The 13,233-nt window shown below is 49.6% G+C and overlaps 1 protein-coding gene across 1 annotated transcript in view; it reads right to left on the bottom strand.

Annotated features, from left to right (window-relative positions):
- Positions 1–13,233, bottom strand: part of Capn2 (calpain 2) — a 57,750-nt gene that overhangs the window by 5,994 nt on the left and 38,523 nt on the right. Inside the window, exons 11-17 of the mRNA XM_059280382.1 lie at positions 11,646–11,657; positions 10,547–10,758; positions 8,773–8,809; positions 7,669–7,734; positions 4,679–4,736; positions 1,540–1,604; positions 443–511 (exon numbers count right to left, since the gene is read on the bottom strand). Coding sequence (XP_059136365.1) covers positions 443–511; positions 1,540–1,604; positions 4,679–4,736; positions 7,669–7,734; positions 8,773–8,809; positions 10,547–10,758; positions 11,646–11,657 — 519 coding nt within the window. The remainder of the gene's footprint in view (positions 1–442; positions 512–1,539; positions 1,605–4,678; positions 4,737–7,668; positions 7,735–8,772; positions 8,810–10,546; positions 10,759–11,645; positions 11,658–13,233) is intronic.

The raw sequence follows: 13,233 nt of genomic DNA, 5'->3' as shown, positions 1-13,233 counted from the left end.
ACCCCTGTGAAAGGGTCATTCAAACCCCAAAGGGGTCATGACCCACAGGTCATGTTGAGATGTCTAGTGCTCTTGCCTTTTTCTGCGAGCTGACTTCTTAATGTGCCCATCAAATCACCTAACCCATCAGCACAGGCCTATGCTATGTTTTACATATGAACTGCCACAAACCCAAACTACAAGACACTATGCAGCCTTTCCAGGAGACTCTTGATCGTGGCCTCATTTCTGGTCACTAATCAGGCAAAAGAAAGTTTAAGACTGCTTTACTTGCAAGTCCTTGCTTGATTTGTGTGTTTGGCATATCTGGATCTTTATTCCTTCTGGATCTTTATTCCCTTGGGAATGTTCCCCCACCCTCCAGAGGAGTTGCATCTTAAAGTATATGTCTAGACTATCCCCCAACACAGATTTACCCACCCCAGGGTCCCCAGGCCCCTACTTGGTATTTCTGAATCTTCGTCCAGAGGATGTAGAACTCCTTCAGCCCCAGCTTGCCGCTCCCATCTTCCTGCCCTCGGTCAAGGAAGCTCCTGGAGTATGTCGTCACTGGGTACAGTGGCGTCTGCTTGGCTCGCCCACCCATGCACAGGGAGGTTTGCAGGAGGGTTTGCCTTCTGCTTTTCATACTCAAGAGTTTCCTCAAAAGGGCAGCAGGAAGGGTGTGATGGAGCCCTGCTGTCTGCTGACTGGGGTGCTGTGGGGACCCCAGATCTTGCTGACAGTTTGTTATGAGGTGACAGACAGATGACTGGGCCCTTGAGAATTATTTGGGTATTTTTAAGGCATCTTGGAAAGGGAGCTGTTGTGTCATAGGTATATGCCATGTGGCCGGTAGATAGAGTGTCATAGAAGCTTGTGCTGTTCTGTTACTGAGCATCAGAAGTGGAGAGGAAGCATGATTATTCTGCTTCCGGGACAGGTGGGTGGCCCAGGGGGAGGTAGGCCGAGGACAAAGAATGGCCATGTAGGTGGGCCCTCAGCTTAGGGTCTAGAAAACTTTTTTTTTTTTTTTTTGGTTTCTCTGTATAATTTTGGTGCCTGTCCTAGATCTCGCTCTGTAGACCAGGCTGGCCTCAAACTCACAGAGATCCGCCTGGCTCTGCCTCCCAAGTGCTGGGATTAAAGGCATGCGCCACTGCCACCCAGCTTTTTTTTTTTTTTTTAAAGACAGTCTTGCTGTGTAGTCCAGGCTGGTCGGTCTCAAACTGGAAATCCTTCTGCCTCAGCCCCACCATGTGCTAGCATTAACAGAAGTGTACCACCACACATGGTTTGAGAAGGGAATCTTGCCACAGACCCAGATTCACAGCAGACACACTACTGGGTAAGCTCTGCTTTGGAAAAGTAGGAGAACGCTGTCATCAAGAGGCTACGGGACTGCTCTGGGGGGAGATGGTGGGTGTGTGGTCAGGGTTTCTAGCCCTGGACCTGACCAGCTGGCTGTCCGCACTCCAAGCCTATGAAGGCAGGTGAGGAGTGGATTCACTTCCTTTATCTGAGGAAGCTAGCCTCTGCTCTGGGCACACTGAAGGATACATCTAGCATGTCCACCATGATTTTACAGGTCTCGATGCTGAAGCCATCTGACTTGATGTCTTGGCCTACAAGACAAAGTAAGAATGTGAGCAAAGCCTTTCAGACCAGCACCATCTGACAGAACTTTCTACAAAGACAGACATGTCCTTCCTCTGGGCCGGCCACTACAACAGCCCTGTGGATTACTTTAGTCACGTGTGGGTAACTGGATGTCAAATTGGGGCAGCACAGAGGATCTTACACCGTCTTGATTTCTCTGTAGACTACCATGGACAGACAGGGCTTTAGTATTAAAACAAACAAGTAAGACAGTAAAAAAATGACTGGGCTATTTTTTTGGATAGAGCCTTGCTTTCAAGCTCAGACAGGCTTCAGATCCACACTTCTGCCTCACAAATGCTGGGATTATGGGCATGTGCTACCACACCTGGTCATGGCTGAACCTTTAAATGCCGACAGGGTGGAAAACTGCCTGTGGTCACATGCAGCCAGAGAGCACATATGTTTACTGTAGGCTCTGAGCGGAGAGAGGAAGGCAGCTTTTCCATCTGTCCATCTGCAGATAGTTGTGTCTGTGTCTCAACTGATGGGGAAATCTGAAGAACCTTCTGTGCTTTACTAGGTGAGTCCTGTGCTGAGACTGAGACTCTTGTCACACACCCCACAGACTTCATGAGGAGTAACTCTCTGTGTGTGTGTGTGTGTGTGTATGTGTGTGTGTGTGTGTGTGTGTTGAGGATGATGGTATGTGTGTGTATGATGGGTGTGTATGCATGTGTGTGAGTATGGATGGGTGTGTACCATGGCACGTGTGTGGAGTCATAGGACAGACAGCCTTGGGTGTCAGTCCTCACCTTTCACCTTGTTTGAGACAGGGTTATTGTTGTTAGCCCCTATGCATGCTAGATTGGCCCACAGGCTTCTGGGAACTCTTGTCTCCATCTCCCAACTCACCACAGGATTGCAGGTGCTTGCTCCTGTGCCTGCCGTTACATGGATTCTGGGGACTCAAACTCAGGTCCTTATGCCAGCGTGGCAAGCACGTCACCCCCATAGCCATCTCACCAGGCCACAAGGAACAACCCTTTTGGTGATGTCTTTGTAGACTATTTGGGCTTAGCCTGTCTTAAACTTGCTCTACTAGACACCAACCCATTCCCCAGGATGGGCACGGGGCTGTGTGGGGACACTCGGACAGAAAGCTGGAGTCACCAGTCAGGCAGGGGAAGGGCCTGAGTTCAGAAGTACATACACCACACGTCTTTTCCCTCAACTAGGAATGGGCTGGACCATGCATGGCTTAGCTCCTCCCGTACTCCAGTTGTGTGGGACAAAGACACTTTGTCCTCTGAAGGCACTACAGCCAACATCCGAAGAGCCCTGTGACCACCCTTTGTGCCTGACAGCCACAAAGGTACACACTGTCCTCTTGTCCTGGAAGAGGGAGAGTGTGGCTGGGCGCAGCCCTGGGGAAGCCCTGCATTGGCCAGCCTGGGTGCTGGCTCCTCGCCCTGATGGCTGAGTACTCTGTGAATCACAGATGCTCTCCTGTGGCTGTTTGTTCAGGAGCCACAGGCAGCAACCCATTGTCTCCCATATCTGTGAGGGACACACACCAGGTGTGGACTATTCTACAGACTTTGGACTCTTCTTTGGCTTTAAAACAAGGATTCACTTTTAGCCTGAGGGGTCAAGTGAGAGGCCATCTGGTCTGGTGTCAGATGGACCATCCATGATGACAGACAGCTGATGTCTGTGATGTCACACGTAACTCCAGGCATTGCACACTAACTACCATCTTATTAGGAGCAGCGCGATTTGTAACGATTGGCAGGGAAAAGCGTATTTTCCTCCTTCTCTGGTGGTGAGGAACAATGGAGAAGCGAGCACTAGTCTTGGACAGTTTTTACTTAAGAAACAGCTGGAAGAGCTGGCATGGTGAATTATACCTGTAATACCAATACTGTAATCCAACACTCAGGAGCCCAAGGCAGAGGGACTGCTGTGAGATCAAGACCAGCCTGGGCTACATATGGAGTCCAAGGAGGTCATGCTAAGCTACAGAATGAGACCCTACCTCAAAGCAAAAAGCAAAAAAAAAAAAAAAAAAAAAAAAAAAAAAAGCCATCGAGATGGCCCAATGGGTAAAGGTGCTGTCACCAAGCCTGATGACCTAGGTTCGATACCTAGGACCTACGCAATGGAAGGAGCGAACAGGCTCCTGTAAGTTGTCCTCTGACCTCTACATGTGCACCATGGCCTACATGCGTATACACGCATGCACACATGCACATACATATACACACACGCGCTATACTTTTTAAAAGAAAAAAAAAAGAGTTAACAGTCACAGACTACAAAATGGTTGATGGTAACTCATTCTCCAGCCTCCACCTAGTCTTGTTTGTTCTTTATGGGAGCCTCCAGCCTGGGCCTGAGCAGACATTTCCAGAGTCCAGAAGTTATTGACTTGGCCCATTGGCTCAAGTGACTTGAAGCTCATTTAAATTCAAGGTTGGGAGTAGAGCCTCTGTGGTCCATCTCCTTCAGTCTGAGTGTAAGAAGGCATCTTATCCTCCATCCTGGCCCATCAGTGACCTCGCCTCTTAAACATGGGCAGGGAACTCAGGAACTCAGGACTCTGGTGCCCGTCATCTGCACTGACTTAGCCTTTTCTTACCAACGAGTCATTACGAGAATTTCCATTCACAGCACACAGGCTCTGGACCAGGCAGATTTTACACAATGTTCAACGACTGGGAAGAGGGAGTCGTAGAGTGTCTATTTTGCAGATAAGGGTAAAAAGTCAGACAGGTGATCTATTTAACTTGGTTTACTTATTGAGCTTGTAAGCAGAAGAATTTGGATTTGATCTGTTATATCTAGACCCAGGAACCTCTGCTCTATAGCATTACGTCATACACCCTCCTCTGCCCTGTTCTTCCCTGGAGCAGAAAGTGATGGTTCAGACACAGCTGCTGACATGTGCTTGAAGGAAGGAGTCCCGTGTCCCCTCATGTCCGCAGGGGTACGAGTATGATGAGGACTTGGAAAGGGGACACTTATGCCTAAAGTCCCGTGCCCCCTCATGTCCGCAGGGGTAAGAGTATGATGAGGGACTTGGAAAGGGGACACTTACGCCTGGCTAGAACTCTTCTTAAGATGGTCTGCAGCTCAAAGGCAGAGATCTCTGCATCCTGTGGACATAGGACCAGACCGTCATTATGGGCTCCCTGTGGGAGCTGGGTGAACCACGGTGAACATCTTAGATGGATCTTGTTTATATTACTAGTGCCCCAAGTGATGTTGGTTCCGCTGTCCCCAGCCTACCGGAAGTAGTGCCTTGGCTTGTGTTTAACAGACTGTTATGATGCAGGGCACACACTAGGTCAAGTTAGTCACCCTTTCTGTATGGCGGGAAACACATTCCTGGTGTTCCTCACCCTAATTCTCCCACACCATCCCTCCTACCTAGCAGCCCTTCTCCACCCTCTACAACTCAGACCCTGGGCTTCCTGAAACTGCTTAAGTTCGGCCATCTTTGAGATGGCTCAGCCTTTCTCCGGGGTCATTTGTCAGAAGTCTCAGAAGTGGTCCAGCTACCTCTGCTCACTTAGGTGTATTTGTATAATCTGTGTAACCTGGACAAGGCCCAGGGTGTGCATGGAGGGGTGTGTGTGTGTGATTCAATTAGCGGAGAGAGAACTTTTCTCTGAGGCCCCTCCCCTTGGGAAATTGGGGGAGGAACACAGCTTGCTGTGGGATGTATGGCAAATGTGTTGCTAATTAATCAATAAAACACTGATTGGCCGTTGGCTAAGCAGGAAGTATAGGCGGGGCAAGGAGGAGAATAAAGCTGGGAAGTGGAAGGCTGAGTCAGAGAGACACTGCCAGCCGCCATGATGAGAAACAGCTTGTGAAGATGCCGGTAAACCACGAGCCATGTGGCAAGGTATAGATTAAAGGAAATGGATTAATTTAAGCTATAAGAACAGTTAGCAAGAAGCCTGCCACGGCCATACAGTTTGAAAGCAACATAAGTCTCTGTGTTTACTTGGTCGGGTCTGAGAGGCTGTGGGACTGGCAGGTGAAAGAGATATATCCTGACTGTGGGCCAGGCAGGAAATCTCTAGCTACAAATGGCGCCCAACGTGTTGGCAAGAGTTTCCACCTAAAACCTGAGTAAAAAGATTCTAAAACGGAGCTGAAAACAGTTCCTAGTTGTCTCTTTCAAGTTAGCGGCAGCTGCCGGTTTGAGCTACTGCTGGCGGGTTCCTAGCGTGCGTGCTTGACCTGCCGCCGTATGGCAGGAATGAGGCCTCTGCAAGTGGCACATTAAGCTGCATGGTGGATTTAGACATTGCTAGTATAAAACAAAAAAAGAAGTTTCTGGACTACATGCTGCTTGGATAAAAGCATAGACCCACAATAGCTCCCAGAGCTGGTGGTAAACGTAGCCATGTTGAAAAGCTGTGGGCGGAGCCAGCAGCCACAGCTGCTGCAGGTTAAAGCAATAGGTTCACAATAAGACAGATTCAGATGTAATAGTTTACAATGTGTGTAAAAGATACATAGGCTTGAAAAAGACAAAAAAGGTGATATATACAGTTATAGAAAAAAAATACATAGTTTTAAAAAATAAAGTCTTTAAAGAGACAGTAAAATTAATATAAAAAATAAGCCATGTGAAGATGACTATTACACAGAGAATCTGGATTGTGTTGTCTTTGGGATTTTTAACTGCAGAAAAACATTTGATTGTAAAAGCTGTTGAGTTATGCCAAAATGTATATTTTAAAGGTACTTTGACTTCAAAATTTGGATATAAGGATATGTTGCTTTGGAAAGGAGTCTCTGCTTTTGTTCCCACAGAAAGCCAAAGGCTATGGAATTGTTCCAGATTAAGATACATCAGGTTTGACCAGCCAAGACCCCCTGAAGGTCTCCAATGACACCATGGCCCAGATGATCCAACATCCAGAATGGTTTGAAGGCATCTGGCTCAGACGATACAGCCTCATGGACTATTCCATAATTCTAAAATTTTCTTTGTTTCCCCATAAGATACAGCGCCCCCTTCCAGCAGGAAGTAGTAAGAGAAGCTACGCCCAAATTCCCAAATTATATGTAATTTTACTTTGTTAAGGTTAAAACCTTCCTTTTTGGAAAAAAAAAAAAGGGGGGGGGAAGTGCTGTGGGATGTATGGCAAATGTGTTGCTAATTAATCAATAAAACACTGATTGGCCGTTGGCTAGGCAGGAAGTATAGGCGGGGCAAGGAGGAGAATAAAGCTGGGAAGTGGAAGGCTGAGTCAGAGAGACACTGCCAGCCGCCATGATGAGAAACAGCTTGTGAAGATGCCGGTAAACCACGAGCCATGTGGCAAGGTATAGATTAAAGGAAATGGATTAATTTAAGCTATAAGAACAGTTAGCAAGAAGCCTGCCACGGCCATACAGTTTGAAAGCAACATAAGTCTCTGTGTTTACTTGGTCGGGTCTGAGAGGCTGTGGGACTGGCAGGTGAAAGAGATATATCCTGACTGTGGGCCAGGCAGGAAAACTTAAGCTACAACAGCTGGTACCGCAAAGCATCTGCCTAAGTCCTTTGATGAGTCTGTGGCTAAGCAGGAGATGGGTGTCATGGTAACACTAGAGAGCTACACAATGGAGAAGGACACTTTGCTTCTGGGGTGGCTGGGCAGAAAGGGCAGACTGGCTCTGTAGTGGGACTGCAGGGCTGGGGGAGAAAAAGAAAAGTAATGCTTTTGTATAATCTGCTTACGTTTTGGAGGAACGGGACCCTTCCATCTCAGGTATGTTTACGGGGGTCAAGACCGGGAGTCATGTTTCATGTCTCAGTTGGCATGGGACAGAGGAAATAAAACAACCTCAGAGTGAGCCAAGAATCTGAAGGAAGAGCAGAGCCAGGGCTGACCTGAACAGAAGAGGCCCTGGGAGCCAGCAGAGGGCTTGAGAGGATGTGAGCAATCGGTGTGGAGCTAAGGGTCTGAGCGATGACCAAAATTCCTCTGCTTTTGCCTGGTTTGTTTTCTCCCCCCCTAAACTGAAGTCTCCTCCAGGAACACCACTTTTCCTTTACGTCAGCAGAATTTGGGTGACACCTACCTCCCCCGCCAGCTGAGCGAACAGCCTTCTGAACCCATCGTCAATGTCCTCCTCGTTGGCTTCGATCTAGAAGGTGGAGCACAGAAACAGAAGTGGGCTAAACTGCAGATGGACAGCAAGGTGCCCTTGCCCTCCCATGGCAGCCCCTCCTCCAACCCCCCAACTTCCAGAGTCTTCCTGTCCCTCAGGCCAGAATTCTAGGGATACCGGGCTTACGATGCATGGCAGTGTGAAGAATTATATATTTTGTTTTGTTTGGAGACAAGGTCTCATATAACACAGGCTAGCCCTAAACTCCTTATGTAGTTGGGGATGGCCTTGAACTCCTGATCCCTGTCTCAGCTCCCAAGTGTTGGGATGACACGTATGTGTCACCACACTTATCTTTTAAGAATTTTTTTCCTTCACGAGACAGAGTCTCATGCAGTCCAGGGTGGCTTTGAACTCACTACATAGCCAAGGATTCTTATCCTCTGGCTTCTACTTCTTCAGGGCCGAGATTACAGATGTGCATCACCATGCCCAGCTCAAGTTTTGTTTTGTTTTGTTTCTTTTGGCTAAAGCCCATGAGAGGGAGTGGAAACCACATGGCAGGGGAGGTTATGCTTTTTCCTGTAATTCCAAGTATCTTTAATATTTAACTAAAATGACCTTGTATGGTCTACTCCAACAGGAACCAAGGGGAATGCTGTGGAATAGTTTGGTCAATGACAAATCGTTTGGTGTCCCACTGGGTACATATGGCAAGCACCAGGCTTCAGCAACAATGATCCAATGAAAGAATCATCCTTAGATCTCTCAGAAACTTGGTAGTTCTGTTATCCTGTGAGTCCATTTTATAGATGATAACAGTGAGGTTGAGCAAGAGGAGTCACCAGAACCCAGCCTGCTCAATGCAGCATTGGTGTTTTGTCCTTCCGCACTACCCTCACGCCTGCTGCACGTGGATAAACTGGGCTTTAATGGACAAGAGACTATCTATAGCCTCGCTTTCAAACCCTGCTCCCACAGTCCAAGCGGTGCCCAGGCCCCCGCCATGTTTTTGCTCTCCTGCATTCTGTGTCCATCAGAATGGCTAGAACTAGAGAGATAAGGAAGAAATACCTCTTCAATGTTGGCCTCTATTTCATCATCCACAGCTCTGCAAACAGAAGGAAATTTTGTTATTAGAAGGCTGGGGAGGGTGAACCGGAAACACTGCAAAAGTCACCCTATAAACTAGAACATCAGTATTTAAACCCAGCATGCTGTAGGAGAGAGGACCCCTGCACCTTGAGTTTCCGTGATAGCACAGCCCCTTGGCAGTAGAAGCTGAGACAGAGATACTCTGTTGGTGTGGGGGTCTTTATCGAACAGCACAGTCTTCTTGTGTGGAGAACAAGGGCTCTGTGGGCTCACTTCCAGCTGGACTTTGTTTTGTTCAAGCGACCTGCCACTGAGCTACATCCCCAGTCTCAGAGGACAACGTTGAAGTTCCATCTAAAACTCTCTTTGCCAAGGGAAGACTTTCATGGTGAGACTTGCCCACATGAACCTCTAACTCTTTGTCCCATGTTGAGTTGGAGTAAGCCATAGAGAGTCTGCTGGCAAAGTAAGCTTGCTCTCACACAGCCCCTTACGTAAGCTAGTCCCTCAGTGAGGGTACTTATGCCTAGGAGGGCCTTCATTGGGTGCCTGAAATCTTAAACTAGGTTTCAGCTTCAAAAGAGGGTAAAGGGACTTCTAAGTGCTGCTCACTGGGATAGAAGGTTGGCTATTCTGGGTCAGGGTGACAGCTCTGAAGGGCAGACAGCTCACCCTGGGTCGAGCAGAGGGGGCTGACACTTCCCTTGGACAGGCTTGTGGTTAGCAGGGGAGGATAGAGTTTGACCAAGAGCAATGCCATCACAATGATATTCGGGCTTGTCCCCATCTCATCAGTGGTGACTAAGTTGGGCACACTGACCCTGACACACACACACACACACACACACACACACACACACACACACACACACCGCACCTCCCCACCTCCCCCGCCATGAGATGACCCAGTGAACCCCTTCCCTGCAGCACACTTCAACAAACAAGGGAGCCTGTCATGGCAGGGAGCCACAGTCACACTGCAGTGACATTTACTAGTTCACAGCTGTTGGGCACTGAGAAACTCTTTCTCTGGCATGTGTTGTTTGAAGCAAAGGTTTCCCGGTCTCTCTCACTACCTCTTCCCTGTCAGGGGGTAATGACTGGGGACTGGGCTGTGCCTACTCCGTAGACCATATCTACGGGGCTTTTGGGTCTTTAGCACAGGTTGTCCCAACCACGGTCCTCCAGAACACCCTTGTTCCTGTCCTTCCCATCTTGTCCCTAGTCCCCGCCATCAGTGCTGAGGTCCTCACAGCCTTTCAGCTTGTACTGTCCAGGGTTGGTTCTGTCTGCTGGCGAAAGGATTGACCCAGTGACAGATGTGTCAGAAGCTCCTGTGAGTCGAGGCCACAGGGATAACGGCAGGAACTTGTGATATCTGCCTAAAAGCTTCCGCCAGAGACTTCCTGGATGCACAGACTATCAACACTGTCAGTGCCCCATGGCCTGGGAAAGCAGGGGTTAAGCAGAGTTCAGGCTCCTAGAGGGTGCACACAGGTCATTAGAATGGTATTAACCCTGGGTAATTCAGAGGTGCGCTGTGAAACTGGGCTGCAAGGCACACACTCCCCCAGCTACCCTGTTCCAACTGAACACATCCTGCACGGTTTTCCACCTTTACCTCCTGGAGTAGATCCCTTAGAGTGCTCCACTTCACCTATCCTTACTCCGACCGGTCAAGCCGGCCAGTATTACAGGAAGAGAAAAGAAGGGCAGGCCGGGGCTGGGAACAAGGAGAGGTGGCAGAACCTACTGGTATTCAGCCTTCTTCTCTGAGAAGACCCGGATGCAGAAATCGCCATCCTTGTGGGGCTCGAAGGTGGAGGGAACCACGACATACTCCCCCGGGGGCAGCTTGAAGCGGTTGAGTACCTCCCGGAGGTTGATGAAGGTGTCTGACCGCTCCCGGGCTCTGGTTGTGAGGAAGAAGTTCTTGCCGAGGTGGATGTTGGTCTGCCCTGTTAGCTGATGAGTCAACAAAGAAACCAGACAAAGGGATGATGGGGACAGTGCCTGGTTCGTTTTAGATGAGAAGCAAAATCTACACCCCAAACAACACATGACTCGTAAGGAGCTCAGATGTGACCAGGTGTGACGGGAGGTCCCCTCTCCCATCCACCTTGCTTTAGCTGAGGCCCCTCCCTCACAAAGGACCCAGGTCACTTCGGGGTTGTATTTCACACACTGATAAAAGGAAAGACGAGATTGGGGGAGGAGAAAGGGGCCCAGCTGTCACTCAAGGCTGGGCCCACAACTCCTAAGGTAGTATTCAATAAAACTCAACTGTCCATTGGTGAAAGCAGGTGCCCATGGGTGAGTCATTTAATACCTGGCATTTTGAGTCACCCGGCTGTTATGCATCTTATTATTGTTAACTGTGACCTGTAACTCAGTTCATGCCTACAGTGCCCAGGGAGGTGATGGCTCACCATTTATACTGGAAAAGAAACGAAATCTCAGAGAGAATATGTCATGTGTACAGGGTCACCTAGCCTGGGAGTTGGGTCCAGGACAGTGTGGCGTTCATCCTCCCCTGGCCCTCCCTGCTTGTTCTCAGAGCCACACAGTCCAAGGGCAGCAGGGCTGCCGCCACAGCCAAACTCTGTGCAGCTTCTCAAGGGCCGCGGGGAAGTAGAAAGTACCGATGAACTCTCTAGATAGATGTCCTGAGCTTAGTCCATCGGGATCCAGGACTGGAGCCACCCCCACAGGGCTCAGAGGGGACAAGGGCTCACCCCTCGGCCACCAGCTCCTCCCAAGCCCCCGCTACTCCCTGAGTTCAGGTAGGCTAAGCCTCAATCGTGTTGGCAGCTGGAGCCCTGGGGTTGGGGGCTGACATGTGCCGGACGTACCTCCTCTGGAACCTGAAAAATAAAGGAGACCTGATTCAGATTGGGGGGTTATGAACACACCAGCACGGTGACTGACTCTTTGCTGTGCGCTTTTCTCTGCAGCCCCAGTACGATGAACTAGATCAACATGGAAATTATTTTTCAAGCAACTTTAAGTACTTTGGCCACATTGGAAGAAAAAAAAATCTTCTTAGGACTTGGTGATGTGGTGGATGGGCCTGGAGACATGTGACGACTTGTTTTAGGTCACCAGGTAGCTGTGTTCAAGCCCACACCCATCTCTCACTCAGGGAAAGTAGGCCGGGTGCAGGTGGAGGAAGCAATAGGCCAGGGCAGCCCCATCAAGAATGAATGTATTTCCTCCACTAAGCCACGTTCCCTCACTGACCTTAGTTTTCTTACATTTCAAATGGGACTGACAACTGCCAACATCCTGTCCAACTCTGAAAGCCCATGACTGGACTCCCAAGTGCGTGTGTGAGTGGGCACAATTCACTTTGCCTTTCTGAGCGATTCAGCCTAGATCTGAAGTCCTCAGCTTCCATTTCAGAGAGTCCAGGGACTATGTACACTGCACAACCGATGGGTTTCATCCCATTCCGTTTCTCAGGCTGGTGGATGGGGCTCAGACAAGTAGCCAATCAGAAGCAGCCGCATTGCCAGTGATGAGCACAGCAGTTGAGCCTTCTGCCTGACACCTAGTCTGGGTTCCCAGTGTGCCAGGAGTGTGCTTGGAGTTGGTGGGCAGAAGTCCAGCTTGGTAATGTCTGCCATTTCCCAAAGCCGTGTTCAGGCTACCCAGGTGACCTCGCTAAACCCGGGGCTGAGGGAATGATGGGACAGCTTGCAGAACCAGGAAGAGTCCGGCAAATTGCCAGATTGCACTCGCTAAAACAAAACTCGGTCTTTTCTGCAGCTACCCTGAGGTCTTGCATGCTGCACTCATCTCCTGCCACCCAAGGCCATGTTCTGTGCAGCAGAGCCCCGACATGGAATCAGGTCTCCTGGCCCTAGCCCTCAGCTTGAAGAAGGGAGACAGCCATGGCAAGGCTGCCCTCTGGCACAGCTGAGCAGGCGTGGCTTTCCTTTGGCTTAGAATGAGAGAAGGCCCTGTGGACAGCGAGGGGTTTGTGAGAACCGGGCTGCAGCCAGCAGACCCCAGGGGAGCATAATGACTCTTCTTTAGCCTGTCCTGGGCTCTCTCCCATCCAGGCCAAAGTTCTTGGCTGGGCTTTGACCATTAGGGCCTGTTGGCTCAACCCAGTCCTCACAATGCTTCTGGTGTGCTCTAGAATATTCTGTTCTAGCTTAAGTCTTTTCTGTTCTTTGGAGTTTGCTGGGCTAACCAGAATTCCAGGACTAAGGGATGTGAAAAGGGACATAGCGGTCTTTTCCAAGCACAGAACTCCTAGGAGGGTAGCTATGGGGGCCCAGGGAAGGGCCAGGAGGTCCTCGGAGACACACACAGCTGTGCAGACCTTGTGTCAGCTGAGTCTGGCCCTGCTGGCGTCTTTACTTTGGCCTGTCCTCTGTCTTATTCCAAGTCCTGCCTCTGGGGTCTGTGCGGGAGAGACCGGGAGAAAGGAAG

This window comes from Peromyscus eremicus, chromosome 15 (assembly GCF_949786415.1).
Source record: "Peromyscus eremicus chromosome 15, PerEre_H2_v1, whole genome shotgun sequence".
NCBI classification, from domain to species: domain Eukaryota; kingdom Metazoa; phylum Chordata; class Mammalia; order Rodentia; family Cricetidae; genus Peromyscus; species Peromyscus eremicus.
This window is presented reverse-complemented; position numbering and strand designations above follow the sequence as displayed.